This window comes from Micropterus salmoides, unplaced genomic scaffold (assembly GCF_014851395.1).
Source record: "Micropterus salmoides isolate LMB-PRFRI ecotype aquatic unplaced genomic scaffold, ASM1485139v1 Ms_hic_scaffold_16, whole genome shotgun sequence".
In the NCBI taxonomy this organism is placed as follows: Eukaryota; Metazoa; Chordata; class Actinopteri; order Centrarchiformes; family Centrarchidae; genus Micropterus; species Micropterus salmoides.
The window spans coordinates 2941863-2958593 of record NW_024040707.1 but is presented as its reverse complement, the minus strand read 5'-3'; the positions used below and the strand labels follow the sequence as shown (position 1 = coordinate 2958593).

At 43.4% G+C, this 16731-nt stretch overlaps 1 protein-coding gene across 6 annotated transcripts in view; it reads left to right on the top strand.

The window, feature by feature from the left end:
• LOC119905440 (IQ motif and SEC7 domain-containing protein 1-like) overlaps nt 1-16731 on the top strand; it is a 198659-nt gene that overhangs the window by 158404 nt on the left and 23524 nt on the right. For all 6 annotated transcript variants that reach the window (XM_038722476.1, XM_038722478.1, XM_038722479.1 and 3 more), the window contains 11 exons: nt 1491-1659; nt 2361-2528; nt 3698-3871; nt 3978-4073; nt 5410-6035; nt 7071-7982; nt 11444-11602; nt 11704-11826; nt 11922-12088; nt 13548-13687; nt 15422-15547. In XM_038722476.1, the coding sequence (XP_038578404.1) occupies nt 1491-1659; nt 2361-2528; nt 3698-3871; nt 3978-4073; nt 5410-6035; nt 7071-7982; nt 11444-11602; nt 11704-11826; nt 11922-12088; nt 13548-13687; nt 15422-15547 (2860 nt within the window). The remainder of the gene's footprint in view (nt 1-1490; nt 1660-2360; nt 2529-3697; nt 3872-3977; nt 4074-5409; nt 6036-7070; nt 7983-11443; nt 11603-11703; nt 11827-11921; nt 12089-13547; nt 13688-15421; nt 15548-16731) is intronic.

Here is a 16731-nt window from a genome sequence, read left to right as displayed (position 1 = left end):
ATCTGGATTGTTCAGGTCCTGCTTGGTCTTGTTCACTTTGGTTTAGTCCTCTTGGTCTTGTATGGTCCAATTGACTCTGCTATGGGGGTATTTCTAGTCCTGTTTTAATCTGGTTTGTACCACTTTAGTTTGGCTTGTTCTTTTTCTAGATTTTTCCAAGGATAGTCTGGTTTGGTTCAGTTCAATCTGGATTGTTCAGCTCCTGCTTGGTCTTGTTCACTTTGGTTTAGTCCTCTTGGTCTTGTATGGTCCAATTGACTCTGCTATGGGGGTATTTCTGGTCCTGTTTTAATCTGGTTTGTACCACTTTAGTTTGGCTTGTTCTTTTTCTAGATTTTTCCAAGGATAGTCTGGTTTGGTTCAGTTCAATCTGGATTGTTCAGCTCCTGCTTGGTCTTGTTCACTTTGGTTTAGTCCTCTTGGTCTTGTATGGTCCAATTGACTCTGCTATGGGGGTATTTCTGGTTATGTTTAATCTGGTTTGTTCCACTTTAGTTTGGCTTGTTCTTGTTCTATATTTTCCCAAGGTTAGTCTGTTTCAGTGCAGTTTGGTCTAGTGCAATCTGGATTGTTCAGGTCTTGGTCTTACTTTAGTTTAGTCCACTTGATCCCATGTGGTCCACATTAGTCTGTTTTTTCTGGTTTTGTTTATTCTGGGTTGTTCCTCTTTAGTTTGACTTGTTCAAGATAATCTGATTTGTCCAATGTTAGTCTGGTTTGGTCCAGTTCAGTCTGGATTCTTCAGGTCATGCTTGTTTTTGTTTACCTTGGTCTGGTCCACTTGGTCTTATATGGCCAAAATTACTCTGCTATGGGGGTACTTCTGGTTCTGCTTATTCTGGTTTGTTCCATTTTAGTTTGGCTTGTTCTATATAATCTGCTTTGTCCGAGGTTAGTCTAGTTTGGTCCAGTTCAATGGTTAGTTCTGGTTTTATTGATTTGGTCCAATTTAGTCTTGTTTGTTTCAGTTCCAGTTGGTCTGGTTTGTACATTTTCTCCTGTTTGTTCTTGTTCAATCTGTTTTTGGGGGGGGGTTTAGTCTGGTTCATTCCAGTTTAGTCTGATTGGCTCCAGTTTGGTCTTGTTTGGTCCAGTTGGTCTGGTCCACTCTAGTCCTGTTTTGGTTTATCTGTTATTTCTTGCTTTCTTCAGACCCGCTTGGTGCACTTTGTTGATCTGGTTTGTTCCAGAATATCTGTTTTAGTCCATTATAGTCTGGGTTGTTCCTTTTAGACTTATTTGGCCCAGAGAAGGTTTGGTCCAATATAGTCTGCTTTAGTCCAGTTTGGTCTGGTTTGATTTGGTGCAGTCAGTTGAATGTTTTCCTTGGTCTTTATTGTCAAATATTTTCAGTTACGATCTGATTGTATTGTTTTTTATTTCAAATCTACAGAGCCTTTTCTCGACATGATCAACATTAGCAGATGGATAACCCTCCCCTCTCTCTCTCTCTCTCTCTCTCTCTCTCTCTCTCTCTCTCTCTCTCTCAGTGTGGAGGGCGATCCTCAGTGTCCAGAGGCACTCACTTTTTCTGATTCGTCCTTTGGCCATCCGCCTCCCTTTCATCGCTATACCAACAGCCCCCTCACCAGCCCCTGCGACCCCTACAGCTCCCCCTCCACCAGCGGGCCCCTGGGAGCCTCCCACACGCACACACAGGTACTAACCCCAAGAACATAACAATAAAAGTAATAAACAACAGCAGGTGTGCAGCCATTGAAGTTGTCTGTTTGGAACGTATCGCCATGTTGAAACTTAAATTATGTTCAAGCTGGATTAGTTTTAGGAATTTTGCCGTAGCGTTACTAGAATTTTTTTGTTAGAAAAATACACGATATTCCGGGGATGAAGTTATAACCCCACGTACACTTAGCTGAATCAGATAGATGTCTGATATTAAAATGTTTCAGTACAAAAAGGAAGTATCATAGACTGTTATGACTGAAATATGCTCGTTTGAACCACATCAATACATTTGTGTTTGCCAGGACACATGTCTGATTGTCTTTGTCTTGGTTTTTCCAGCCTACATACAAATAAGGGTAAGCACCACTCCAGAAGGAGGTTGTAGCGCAGCTAAAGCTGTTTGGTAGAAGAAGAATAACTTAGATAAGATTGACAGACAATGATGGTAAGCATGCTAACTAATGACCTGGCCATTTTTGTTTATGAGGTCAGTGTGAACCCAGTAGGATGCAACAGAGGTGGGCACGTAATTAAGTATGTTTAGTCAGGTAATTTGCTACAGTTTAATGGAGCTGGATCTTAACTTGTGTTTTTCTGTCTTTTCAAATATCTAAATCAATACTGATTACCTCACTCTCTCTCTCTCCTTCTCTCTCTCTTGTCTCCTCCTCCAGGGTAGCTCTCCCATCTCTCCCCCCAGCCCGGCTAGCCTTGCCTGGGCTCAGCGCAGCCGACACCAGCCGGCCAGCCTGGCGCTCCGCAAGCAAGAGGAGGAGGAGAGCAAACGCTGCAAGGCTCTATCCGACAGCTATGAGCTCTCTACAGACCTCCAGGACAAGAAGGTACAATGCTTAAACCTCGCAGATCACCTGTTTAAGCACATCGCTAAGCAAATACGGACTTATGGACAGTTCATATTGAAGTTGAATCAAGCCTAAAAAAACAAAGCAACACACACCAGCAGCACACAATGCATGTCAGAACCCACACCTATTGTCTCACACACACACATCATCGTGTGTTGACTCACAGCGTGTCAGGATATGCCTGTCCTATTTCCCAGCATTGATGCGCTTCAACACAGTTCACATTAGATTCCCACCTCGGTGCATCCCAGTTTCTGTAATCTTTCGCTACTTCTGTCTCTATGTTGTGTCCAGGATTTTCTACAGACAACAAATTTCATGCCTTATAAGATGTGATGCAACACAATGCGATGTGTTAGTGTTTTGAAAGTTCAAGTGGTTTTCTAACAGTTACAAAAATTGTGTGTCCAGTGGGCTTGAAGTAACCTAATAATAAATAAATGAAAATAAATAACGTGAACATTTTATAGGGAACTGCAGCTTTAGTGTGTCATAAGATCCGTGTGTTTTGTTGACATAATATATTTTTAATTGATAAACATTGTTGACAAAAACAACAATGACTAACAAAGAGAAAGACAGATTTCTGCCTCCAGGTATGTATCTTGTTCTAAATTACTGCTTCAGCTTGAATTGTGGAAGTACAGAAACTAGTGGATCCCTAGGACATTACAGAAATAAATTATGAAGATAAAAATGTTCATGTTTGTAAAGCCTGAAAAAGACAGACTGCAACCGAGAAGAAATAACATGTGTTTTCTCATGTAGAAATCACAGCTGCTTTAGAAATCACCATAAGTTTATATTTTAATGTCACTTACTCTGTACTATTACTATACTGGAGAATCCATTATACTTAATATAAAGGGAGCTTAGTGGAAAGTGAGGCAAAATGTAAAATGCTCAGAGCCAAAGATACATATAAAAAATAAAATACAAAATATTATGTAAATATAAAATACATGATATTGTACACATTACTATATTAGTTCCAGCTCTCAACAGTACGAGCTTTCCATAGGCGTCTAGGACTATGAGAGTACTTCCAGGTATTATCCCTAAAATTACTTCTTCTTCAGCTACGTGATAAGCTACAGAGCCTGTCCTCCCTTCCCTGATTGGTTCCCTGTGTTTGATGGTGATAGGTGGAGATGCTGGAGAGGAAGTACGGGGGCCAGTTTGTGTCCCGACGGGCGGCGAGAACGATCCAAACGGCGTTCAGGCAGTACCGCATGAACAAAAACTTCGAGAGGCTTCGCAGCTCCGCCTCGGAGAGCAGGATGACGCGCCGCATCATCCTGTCCAACATGAGGATGCAGGTACACACGTGTACACACTGTGTATCTACTGTGTATATATATATTTACAGTGCATGTAAGCAAGAAGTGCAAATGTGCGTGTTCCTCTTTTCTTGGGTGGGTCCAGTACTCTTTTGATGACCGTCAGCAGCAGGGTCAGGGGTCAGCAGGTCAGCAAGGGTCAGACGACGCAGGAGACATGGACGACTCCTTCTCTAAGCAGGTAAATACACTCAGCACTGATATCAGCTAAACAGCGGAAGACAGTTGGCGTGAAGGATGTACATGCACGTGTGTGTGTGTGTGTGGACATTGCAGCAGCTGCTTTACTGTAAATCCTCAAGTTAAAGCTGGTATTCAGGTGATACTGTCTGATTCCACTGGATGATACCAGCTCAACTCACCTCGACGATACTCGTTTTTTTTGCATCACCTCCGTCGAGATTCCAAGTGAGCTGAAGCGAAGGTGACGTGAAAAGACTGCAGACTGCTGACTGGGCAGAGAATCTTCACTATTCCCTGCATCATCATGGCTCAAATGCAGATGGTGTGTCGTGAACAAACTAAACAGTTTAGATTGCGAGATAACTGTAACAATACTTTCTATTATTTTATTACTTTATTATTATGGCAACCCGCAATATCAACTCCGGGTGAGGTCAAATGAAGAGGTGCAGGTGTCGCGTTGAAGATGACGTCACAGCGATATTGTTCGGCCTCGCTATGACGACCAGCAAAACTCAGAGGGTGCTATATCTGCAATGCAAAACGGAGGACAGGGCACCAAAAGCGAGGCGAGTAGAGGCGAGTCGAGTTGAGCTGGTACCAGCTCTGGGTAAGCGCCAAATTCTACAGATTTTAGCATAAAATGTCTACTGTTATGAGCCGGCTCGTGTGGGAAAGGGAAGCGACATAAACCAGAATGTTTTCGTTAAAAAGGAAAGTTATTTATTCGCAGGATTCATACAAAGAACAGAAAACGGGCTGGCGGGTGCTGCTTAAAGCAATGAACCGAGAGATTAACCACACACTGCTCTGAAAACAAAATAAAACAAAAACTCTCTGACTTGCTGAACTATAACCAAACATAAGGAGAGCAGCATCCTCTAAGCCTAATGTCTCTAAACATAAAGTGAAACTACAGGTGTTTGTCTTTGCCCGATTTCATGCACAAACTCACAGTTTAAGGCAACACGGCTAATACTGGTAGATTTTAAACTACTTCAAACAATATATAACTTAACCACAAGGTTACTACAGAAAACATCACGACCACTAGTATACAGCGAAAGACAAACGAGGCGAGCTGATCAACAAGTTCAACAGGTAGGCAGCTATTTAAACAGGGAGATGGTCTGGATGACAGTAGAGGATTGGAGGAGATAGAGAGACCCTGCACCAATCAGATCAGGGGTCAGACATACAGCGGCACTGATGGAAGACAAACAAAGAAAGGCCGGTCTCTGACGAAAGCCTGGTTCTGTCTGCAGTTTGAGAATTTACGATATGTGAATGTGTACATGTCTGCGTTTATGTTATGCCTCTGTGTCGGACTGCAGGTGAAGTCCTTGGCCGACTCCATGGACGACTCCCTCACCTGCCAGTCCGGTCGTGAAGACTCGCAGGACGCAGGAGGGGAGGGAGAGGAGGACGAGGAGGAGGACGAGGAGGAGGGAGACGAAGAAGAGGAAGAGGAAGAGGAGGAGGAGGAAGAGGAAGACGAGGACGAAGATTACAGAGAGTGTGCGTGGCGCAGCGCCAACCCATCCTCCCGACGCTTGGCAGGCCGGGTGGGAGGGAGAGGTGTGGGAGGAGGTGCCGCCATGCACGAGGACAGCACCGCCACCTCCTTCAGCGATGTCACCCTCTACATGGACGAGGGCTGCCTCCCCTCCTCGCCGCTCTCCCGCCCGCCATCCTCGCCGCTCTCCCGCCCCGCCTCCAGCTCCGACACAGAGTACTGGGGAGGAGGAGGAGGAGGCGGTGTAGGGGTGAGGGAGGACAGTAGAGAGACAGAGGGAGGCAGCAGCGCCAGCCGAAGGAGCAGCACCCCCTGCACAGAGTGTCGAGGGGAGTACAGAGGGAGAGCAGGAGGAGGAGGAGGAGGAGGAGGAGGAGGAGGAGCGCACCTCCCTGTCCTGACTGTTGAACCACCCAGTGACAGCTCAGTGGACATGAGTGACAGGTCAGCACAGCAAAGTAAAAGTACTGCATTCAAGGTTTTACTTGAATAAAGTATCACCAGAAAAATAAATCTGCTCAGGCTCTGTGCAGTAATCAGAAAGTCAAACAGTACTTTCAAGCAGTAAAACACCAGTAGGCTGTAAGTTGTAGGTGGGTGTTTTCAACATGTTGACCCAGGGAAACATACATTGAACATTTGACTGAGTGAAAGAGTTCCTTAGTGTGTCATGTCCGACTCTCAGTTCGATAACAGGTATTATGTTCCAGCACATTCTCACCGCTCGTCACATATGGACGCTTAGTCAAACCCCTTTCTTGTCGCTTGTTAACCCCGTGGGTAGCCATTTGGTGTTGTTTTTGAACGTGTAGCGGGCAGTGAGCAATAACAAATACCATAAAACTTTTATAAAGGCTTTTATTTGCTAAAATCACTGAATTGACCCTGCGTTTATTTGGGACAGACCCTTAATTCCTTTCGCACAAAACTGAAATAGGCTACTATGAAACAGTTTATTTATTTCAAACAGAATATTACTTGTATAAAACTTATCCAATAATATTAAATACAGATCATTCATTGAATCTCGCTCCGACAGACGGCTCATGCGCTTTTATTTTGAAGGCAGCAACGCACGGAAAACAACGACAGTGTGCAGGATGAGAGAAGTTTGGTTATATGTAGGAAATGATTATGGTTTGGATGGTTTGGACTTTTTGTTTCACACGGGAAAAAAACGCCGGTCTCCTGGGAAAAAGACCGGTTTCTGGCCCACCAATCCACCTCATTACTTGGACATTTCTCTACTAAACGCCTGCATTATTCATTCCTTCATTCATAACTATGACGCTAAGGGGCTTCGCCGTGCGTTACAAACTGACACCTGTGGGTCTTGATCATGTGTCCATTTGTGACAACGTGGGCGTGAGAACAGGTTATAAGTTCATACAGTGTATTAATTTGACTCAGGGCAGCGTTCTTTATTTTCAACATGTATACAGTTTTTCTTTAACAACTTCATTGTACAAATCTCTTCAGGTCAGAGCGAGGCTCTATCGGACGCCTGGTGTATGAACAGGAGCCGTCAGGAGTCGAGAGGGAGAGGAGGGGAGGAGGAGGAGGAGGAGGAGGAGGGGAAGGAGAGAGTGGAGAGGATGAGCGAGGGGGAGGAAGCAGCGGAGCCAACTCTCCACAGGGAACGATCAAACACAAACCAAACGGCCGCTCGGTCGCCACGGCGCAGGGACAGACTCGCAGCCCTGCCAACGTCCCTTTACCGATGCCTTCAGCCCGGGCCCTGCCTCCACACCCGCTCCCTCACCCACTCCAACACCCCCACGCGCACCCTCACCCGTCGCCCATCCCCCACTTACCCACCATCCTCCACCACCACCCGCAGTACAGCCAGCCGCACATCATGCACATGCACCACGTGCACGGCGGCAGCCCTTACATCCAGAACGCCCATCACTTCGCCCAACACCACTACCACCACCTGCACCACCAACACCACCACCTCCCCCACGGTTATCCAGAACCCCCTTCTTCCCCACTGCCCTCCCCGGTTCCACCACTCACACCTCTCTCACCCCTGCCACCGCCGCTCACGCCCTCACCGCTCTCCTCCTCCTCCTCCTCTGCGCTCCAAAACATGGAGGCGCAGCAGCACCACGCCCACCACCCCCACCTCCACCACCACCACCTGCTGTGCTCGGACGGAGATAACGAGAGCGTCAACTCCACCACCACCAACTCCAACGACGACACGACGGTCAACAACTGCAGCTCCGGCTCCTCGTCGCGCGACAGCCTGAGAGAGCCAGTGGGAGGAGCCTCCCTGGGGAAACAGACCTATCAGAGAGAGAGCCGCCACAGCTGGGACTCGCCCGCCTTCAACAACGACGTGGTGCAGCGGCGGCAATACCGCATCGGACTCAACCTGTTCAACAAGTAAGTGTGTGTCTATGAACATAAATATAACTAGAACTACAAGCAGTTGCAAGCGGGCTTCGGGGGCCCGCGGCGAATAAACAAGCAGATTTTGAAATTAAAGGGACTTAAAATTAATGTATGTCTATGGGAGTGGTGTTTCATATAGGATTAATAGCGCTATCTAGAGGCCAATTGATGCCAAATTTCACACAGCCCTTCGAGAGGGCATGCCAGATAAGGTCCCCGAGTTTGGTGTAGATCGGACATTGCAAACCTAAGGTATGACATCACATCCTGTTTTTAGCGTTTTGGCGAACATTTGTTAGCTTATAATGGGGAAATTTTTCACGTCTCAAAATTCCCTCTACAAACTTTTATCGGCTTGGTCGAGAGATTGTCTATGTCAAGTTTGTTGCCGATCGGAGTTGCCACTTTGGAGGAGATAATTAAAATAGGCTTAAAATAGCTTAGTTATGAGGCAAAATGTCTTATTTAGAAAATGCCATTGAAATGAATGGGATTTTGCCACAGTACTTGAGCTTCGATTATAGGGCCACCTAAAGGCCGAATTGGATGAAATCTTTCAGGTGTCATCAGGGGCCCATGGGGAACAAATGCCCCAAATTTGGTATCGATGCGTCTTATGATTGTGGAGGAACAGATAATTGCTGTTAAACAGTGCCACCTAGGACGTAATTTCACCTCATTTTGCACAGCCCCTCGAGAGAGCACGAGACATTAGGGCTCCAAGTTTGGTGTTGATCGGCGGTTCCAAACCTAAGATATGACATCACTACCTGTTTTAGGGTTTTTCGCAAAGATTTGTTAGCTTATAATTGGGAAATTTTTTCGCGAATCAAAATTTCTTCTACAAACTTTTATCGGCTTTGTCCATAGATGGTCTGTGGCAAGTTTGGTGTCGATCAGACTTGCAACTTTGGAGGAGCTAATCAAAATATTTTTTTTAGTTATTGCGATGTAGTGAAAAAAGTCTAAATGGCGGAAATGGCCGTGGCCTATCCCGAGAGATTCAGCTCGATCCCCCGAATGCGTGGATATAAGGTTTTTGATATCTGCCTTATATTATTTTCTTGGTTAATTGATTCGTTGTTTTGGTCCAAAAAATGGTGAAAAATGTTTATTATTGTTTCCCAAAGCCCGAGATGACCACAACCCAAAGATATTCAGTTTACTGCCATAAGGGAGATGAGAAACCAGAAAATATTCACATTTAAAAAGCTGGAATCAGAGATTTTTTCTTTAAAAAATGACTCAAACTGATTAAACAATGACCCAAATATTTGGGGATTCATTTAAAAGTCTACAACAAATCGTTGCAGCTCTGGTTGCTCATTTTATTCCGTGTAGTGTGTTTTAGTGGAATACAACCTGCGCAGCATCCTGACAAAAAACAAGACTGTCCAAATTGTTTTATTTCTCCCACCTCGTTTGACAACTTCAATGGCTTTTCGGGGCCGTTGACCAGTGAACATGGAGAACAAAAAGAGGAATGATGTTGCACTTCATGTCAGAGTCGGAACATTTTACCAAACGAATCCCATCTGTGGCGTCACCCTCTCCAAAACATCACCCTTCTTCACCTTCACAGCCCAGTGACCACACACAGTTCCAGCTTCACTGTCATTCATAAAGCCCAGATTACAGACTGAATCAATTCTTGCCGGTGCTGTCAGGTGAAACCTCACCAATCACCTCTATATGACATTAAGTTCTGATTGGTCGAGGCCCAATATATCCCGTCACGGCCGGAACTCTATGATCAGCTAATTTGACTAAGTGACCATCTCAAAAGACAGAAATATCATGTAGTCTGACCTCAGCATTAGTCGTGTACAGAACAAAATGAATAACGTGATGGATTTCAGTTTGTTAAAACTGTTGTTAAAAAAGGGCTTTTAAAAATGACAGTTCTGGCATTTTTAAACGTATACAAATCTAACTTTACTTACCGCAAACAATGTTTTTCATTCAATTTAGAAAAATATGGAAATCAGCTTGAAACAAGGTAATCATGATTGTGTTTAGTTTCAACCTGACTCCAATTCTGCTCGCCGTTTCTGGATTTTATCAAAGTCAAAGAAAAGTTTCTTGCCATATTATTTGCTTGTTAGACCAACTTCCTTCCTGCAAAACACATTATTAGACAGTGATTACGGTACATTTCTCTGTATCTTTACAGTCTATTATGAAGATTTAGGGCCTACAATAATCTGTCATATCGTAAAAATGATACACCTGTGTCGTGGATAGTCGCCAATCATTTTCATTAATCAGCACACCCAATTTGAAAAGCATGTATCTCACCAAATCTGTGGTTATACGTTTGAAACGCTTGGGTTTTTGGTAATCAATCACAGTCAAAACTATGCTTACTTTTTGTCAAACTTAAGATATAAAATGATGTAAGTAAGTAAGTAAGTAAAGTGTATTTATGTAGCACCTTTCACAGATAAAAATCACAAAGTGCTTCACAATAAGAAGAGATAAAATACATAAAAACATAAATTATAAATTAGACCTTCGCTAACTAAAAGCCTGTTTGAATAATAAATAGAATGAACAGAATTTAAAGAACGTAGAAAAGGAGGAAATTAATTCCACAGCCTAGGTGTCACTGCTTGAAATGATCGATCCCCTCTGGTCTTAAAATGAATGAGGGGAACCACAAACAGCCTCTGACCTGATGAACTAAAACTACGGATGGGAGTATGAGGCTGTATAAAGTCAGCGATGTAAGGAGGAGCTTGTCCGTGCAAGGCTCTAAAAGTAAGGACCAGAATTTTGAAATGATTTCTAAACTGGACTGGTCACCAGTGAAGTGATGCTAAAACAGGTCTAATGTGCACTCTTTGGTCAATGTGAGTGAGAAGCCTTAGAGCAGAGATCTGAACAAGGGCTGCAATGACACACAAGAGGATTTTTAACAACATTTTGAGGAAACATGAAATATATGAGCGGGGGGGGTTCTGGGGCATTGGAGCATTAAACACTTAATTTCCTGCATTCTGGAGACATTTTCTGCTCCAATTTATGTGGGAAATGTCTTTATTTATATAAAGGCAAACTAAATAAAAAAATATAATGTGGTAATTTATTTCATCTATATTTAAATTGCATTGCGTTTTAAAATATAGCAAGCTATTTTTAAGAATATTTTTACAAATGCTTTAAAAAAAAGTGCTATTTCAAAATGTGGTGGGGACATGTCCCCAGCGTCCCCAGTGTAAATGACACCTATGGATCTTCACAGCCTGGAGACGGTTAAGCTCCTCCTTATTCAAACATGTAAGTAAGTACGTGCTAGAACATTTCATGAGCCAGTTATTAAACCTCTCAAAGCTTTGAAATGACGAGCTCTAACAACTCTGCACTGGAGCCGAAATGAAATGAATAAAACAAGCAAGGAAATTAAACGTGAAATTAAAAAAACATAAATGTTGAACTCATCTCGCCTACAGGAAGCCGGAGAAGGGGATCCAGTACCTGATCGAGAGGGGCTTTGTGTCGGACACGCCGGTGGGCATCGCCAGGTTCATCCTGGAGAGGAAAGGACTGAGTCGGCAGATGATCGGAGAGTTCCTGGGCAGCCGTCAGCAGTTCAACAAGGACGTCCTTGAGTGAGTGCAACACACTCACATGACTGTTTGTGTAAACCTTTAAGAAAGGAAACGTTTCTGCTTAATGCGGTGACATCACCTGTCTGTGTGTGCGTTTGTAGCTGTGTTCTGGATGAGATGGATTTCTCAGGGATGGATCTTGACGACGCTCTGAGGAAGTTCCAGGCTCAGATAAAAGTTCAGGGTGAAGCTCAGCGTGTGGAGCGACTGGTGGAGGCCTTCAGGTACTAAACTGCATCACAGGTTTGAATCCCAGAGAGGATTTGTCAGTGGAGTTTGCAATGTTTCACTCATGTCTTCTCTCTCTCTCTCTCTCCAGTCAGCGGTACTGTGTTTGTAACCCGGTGCTGATCCGGCAGTTCCAGAATCCAGACACCATCTTCATCCTGGCCTTCGCGATCATCCTCCTCAACACGGACATGTACAGCCCCAACGTCAAGCCGGAGAGGAAGATGAAGCTGGAGGACTTCATCAAGAACCTGCGGGGTCAGTCAGTAGATCATCTCCATTTCTTGTAACCGCCACAGTCTCACTTGATGCAGGTCTGGATAAAATGTAAGAACACTCATAACAGTCTGAAGTTGCTCAACGCGGACTGGGGTGGCCGATTTGCAGCTCAAAGAACTTAAAGTAAAACTAAATTGAGCTTTAATAGAATGTACAAGCGAATGAAGATAGAATGTAAATCGTTTTTTATATTAATTTGGAATCACTGTAAATGTTTTTCAAAATGGGAGGCGGGCCTCCCCAGGGGGGCTCCTAACTGTTTCAGTGGGGGCTCAGTGACTGGAAGGGAAAAAATATTACATTATCAAAAGGAGATCACATAGAATAGCCTAAATGAGTGTGATTTGGTTAAAGAGAAAGTTGAGCGTTACAGCAAGGTAGCCGTTTTTTCCACTTTCCCACAATCAGAAACTAATAAATACCTCAGGACAGACAGCTGTTATGTATTTGGTGTGTTTTGAAGTTATGTCAAACAGCTATATTAGGCCATGTATTAGGTGGGCGCCTTTTTCTAAGCTTTGTCTTAAGGGAGGCCCACAGTCTCAGTATTCAGAGTTGTAGTGAAGCTAACAGAAAACTTTGCACTTGGGCGGTGGTGGAATGTAACTGCAAGCTTTTTTATTTTCTGCTACTTTATACTTTCACTCTCCTCCTCTTTTTACCGCACCAAGGGCCGGATTTACTAACACCCCAAATAAAGAGTACTAAAATGCGTGTGCATTTAAAATATTGCATGTACAATTGTACATTGAACCTGTTATGATGACAACAGGTGCAAACACAGTGGAGGTGGCCGTATTTAAAAGAGGGTTTTGTGGTTTTTAATGGTTTCTGACATGGAGAGTCAGGAGGGAAAGCAGCCGCTGCGTAAAAACCTCGGTTTGTTTCATTCAGTGCGTCCCGAGTATGTGGAAATCGGCTGTACCTGCCCGTCCTGCCTGAGATTGCACTAAGTACTTGGGACAGCACACCTGAAAAACTGCTTAGGGAAACCCCAGCAGAAACAGATCCAGCATGCTGGAACAACCCCGACGCGAGGAAAAGCCAGCAGATCGTGCTTCATGACTTCAACTCGATGCTAATACTTTTGTACTTTTTTATTTTGAATGGAGGATTTTTAGACTTTGGTACTGCTACTTTTACTTAAGTAAAATATCTGATCACCGGACTTTGGCAGCAGGTTCCTCTCATTTAATCTTCTTCCATTAGACGATTATTGTTTGATCGATAGATGTGAGTCCTAATCTATAAAGTAAAGAAACCAATTCAACCTAAAATGTTACTGACAAGAAAGTTGTATTTGTGTAAAACATAAACTGGGGGAATTCCTCAGTATCAGTGAGGTTCTGTTTGTCCATGAGTTCTTAATGTGTCACTTTTTTCCTAATGTGATCATTTCATGTCTGAAACGTAGCCCTGACCTGTGTGTTTCCATCAGGAGTTGATAACGGGCAGGACATCCCCAGGGACCTGCTGGTGGCGATCTATGGCAGAATCCAGAAATGGGAGCTGAGGACCAACGATGACCACGTGTCTCAGGTCCAAGCCGTGGAGAGGATGGTGGTCGGCAAGAAGCCTGTAAGATCTTCCGACATCTCAGGCAAACATCTTAGCATCTGTTCATGTGTCTAAAATGAACATGTTGGTAACTCTAGCTATCAAAGGATTTACACCCTCAAACATGTTAAGTAGTCTTTCTTCAGATTTTTCCATTTTACTAGAATTTGGGATAAACACATCGGGCCTGATTCACTAACATCCTGAGTAAAGAGGACTAAACTGCATGTGCATTTAAAATATTGCACGTGTAATTTTAGTACCTGTTATGGGTGATTTACTAAGAATTATTGCTTGATGACAACAGGAGCAAACACAGTGGAGGTGGCCATATTTTGTATTGGTTTCCGCCATGGAGAGTCGGGAGGGAAAGAAACCGCTGCGTAAAAACCTCGGTTTGTTTCATTCAGTGCGTCCCGAGTATGTGGAAATCGTCTGTACCTGCCCATCCTGCCTGTACTTGGGACAGCACACCTGAAAAACTGCATAGGGAAACCCCAGCAGAAACAGATCCAGCATGCTGGAACGACCCAGACGCGAGGAAAAGCCAGCAGATCGTGCTTCATCCAGCCAGACCGACCAGTTGCCCCACGATCTCCTGTCCTTGGCCCTGTACGCCCCAACGCCCCATTCCCTCTCCGATACCTACAATGGGTTGTGTCGCTGTTACAACCGGCACGGTGTGAACAGCTGGTGATCGTTCCCTCTGGCTGGACCAGACACAACTTTCTAAATTCTTCCATCTCACAGAGAAAAGAAGTCAGGTCGAAAAACAAAATTTGCTTTATTGGCATGAATGTTAAAACAACAGTGTTGCCAAAGCTACAGGAAAATACAAATAACTATTCTATTCATATAGTTCATCGAATAAATAAAATAAAATAATTGCATTTCTATATATTGGATATAGAATAATATTATCTAATATTTTTAATTTCTCTAAGTCTTCTTTCATTACGGCTGTGTCTCCTTCTGGCAACAATAACAGCAGCCATCTCTGCACAACACTTAGCGGTTTGCACCTTTATTTCAAACATATTAAATCCTGATACGGTTGCACTCATATGAAATTGCGTTTAGGATTGTTAGATCACATTTCCTGTAGTAAATAAATATATTTGCATGTTACCCTCTCGCTACTTTGTACAATAAAAATTGAAATGCCCCAAATTGCATATTCATTAAGGCAAAAGTACTAAATGAACAACAGGTGCTGTCTTGCACTTTTGGAAGACGTCATTCTGCGAGCACACCGTTAGTAGATCAGCGTACGTGTTAATTTGCTGGTGATATCAAGTTTGCAGACGTTTTTACTCGTGCAAAACTTTAGTAAATCAGGCCCACAGTTTTATAAAAAAATAGAAAACCCACTATTTAAAAAAAATAACTTACACAAGAAAAACTAGATGCCAGATTTGCTGCGGATATCGGTGGTCGCTACAGAATGACCCCTGACCTTTCCTCTAGCATAATTTTACAGATTAACATCACAGAACAATAGACAATCTACTCGATCATGTAAATATTTAAACATCTCCTTGCTTGTGTTGGGAAAGAAAAATAAATGGTCTCATGGTTGCATTAAAACAATAAAAAAAAAGCATTTTTAGGAATGTCTGAAGGAAGGTTTGACACTGTAAACAAGCACTGATAATCTAGAGAGTGTGTGTGTGTGTGTGTGTGTGTGTGTGTGTGTGTGTGTGTGTGTGTGTGTGTGTGTGTGTGTGTGTGTGTGTGTGTGTGTGTGTGTTGCAGGTGCTGTCACTGCCTCATCGCAGGTTGGTCTGCTGCTGTCAGCTGTTCGAGGTTCCAGATCCAAACAGAGCTCAGAGGAGCGGCGTCCACCAGAGAGAAGTCTTCCTGTTCAACGACCTGCTGATGGTAATCAATACACTGTGTGTATGTGTGTGTAAATATAAGTGTGTAAGCATGTGTATGTCTTAGTTTGCACTCAGAGTTCAATTTCTTTGCCACCAGTTATGGATTTTGGTGGTAGCACACACGTCCCTTTTGTGTAAGTGGGTGTTTGTATTACTGCACTATTTTGGGTCAAGCCCGGGTACCACTTCTCACGCAGCCTGAGGATTTTCTCCCATGGTAGATAACGTGATTGTGCGTCACCAGAGCGCCAGTTTAGCCCTGGTCCTGTTTAATGCTGCGCTCCAGAAATGTCAGAGAGTCTGACTTCCTTTTTGAGAAAATCCAAATACACAGAGTCCTCAGCAGGAAACCTAAGCAGGATTTGTCTCCAAGTTTTACCCACAAAGTCTCATGTTTACCTGTGCAAGTCAAGTCATTCATGCTTTGTTTTCAGCTCTGCTGTTCAACAGTGTGAAATCTAATGTAACGTTTGCACAGCCTGAAAGTACTGCGAGGAACTCCTCCTCAATAAACTCGCATTTAAAGCTGCATTAATCATTATGTTTTATTTTTGGATATCAACACTCAAAGGTTTATTGTGAAAGAGTTTGTTTGTGATGATGAACCTATTTTGGTTCAGTCTCATCAACTTCTTTTTCAGCAAACAAGTTCAGATAAAGCTGCTGTGACCTACCTGCCCAGGGCCCAGGGTCATCATTCAGTTGTCCAAACACAGACATCATGAACAGCTCCACTGAGTTAGGCTCCTCGTCGCATTTAAGACCAACAGTAATCCAGAGTTTTTGTTTTTGTGTTTTTATTATAGCTTCAGTGCTAACCGGAACTGCTAACCGCAAATACAGCATAGCTTTTCATAGTTCAGATGCTTTTTCATCCAGTCGTCCATCGTCAACCGCTTATCCTGTGTACAGGGTCGTGGGGCAGATGCTTTTTTTCTTTTTTTAATTTAACCTTAATTTAACCAGGTGAGTTTTATTGAGATTGTGAGACCTGGTCAAGAAGTGAATCCGAATCAGAATGAGCTTCATTGCCAGCCAAGTAGTATTTTACACGTACGAGGAATTTGCCTCGGTGATAAGGTGCTACATGAAGACAAACATACAGTAAAAATATATATATAAATATGGGAAAAAAATTGACTTTTGTGTATTGAAAAATCAATGTGGCAGATATTTACATGTGCA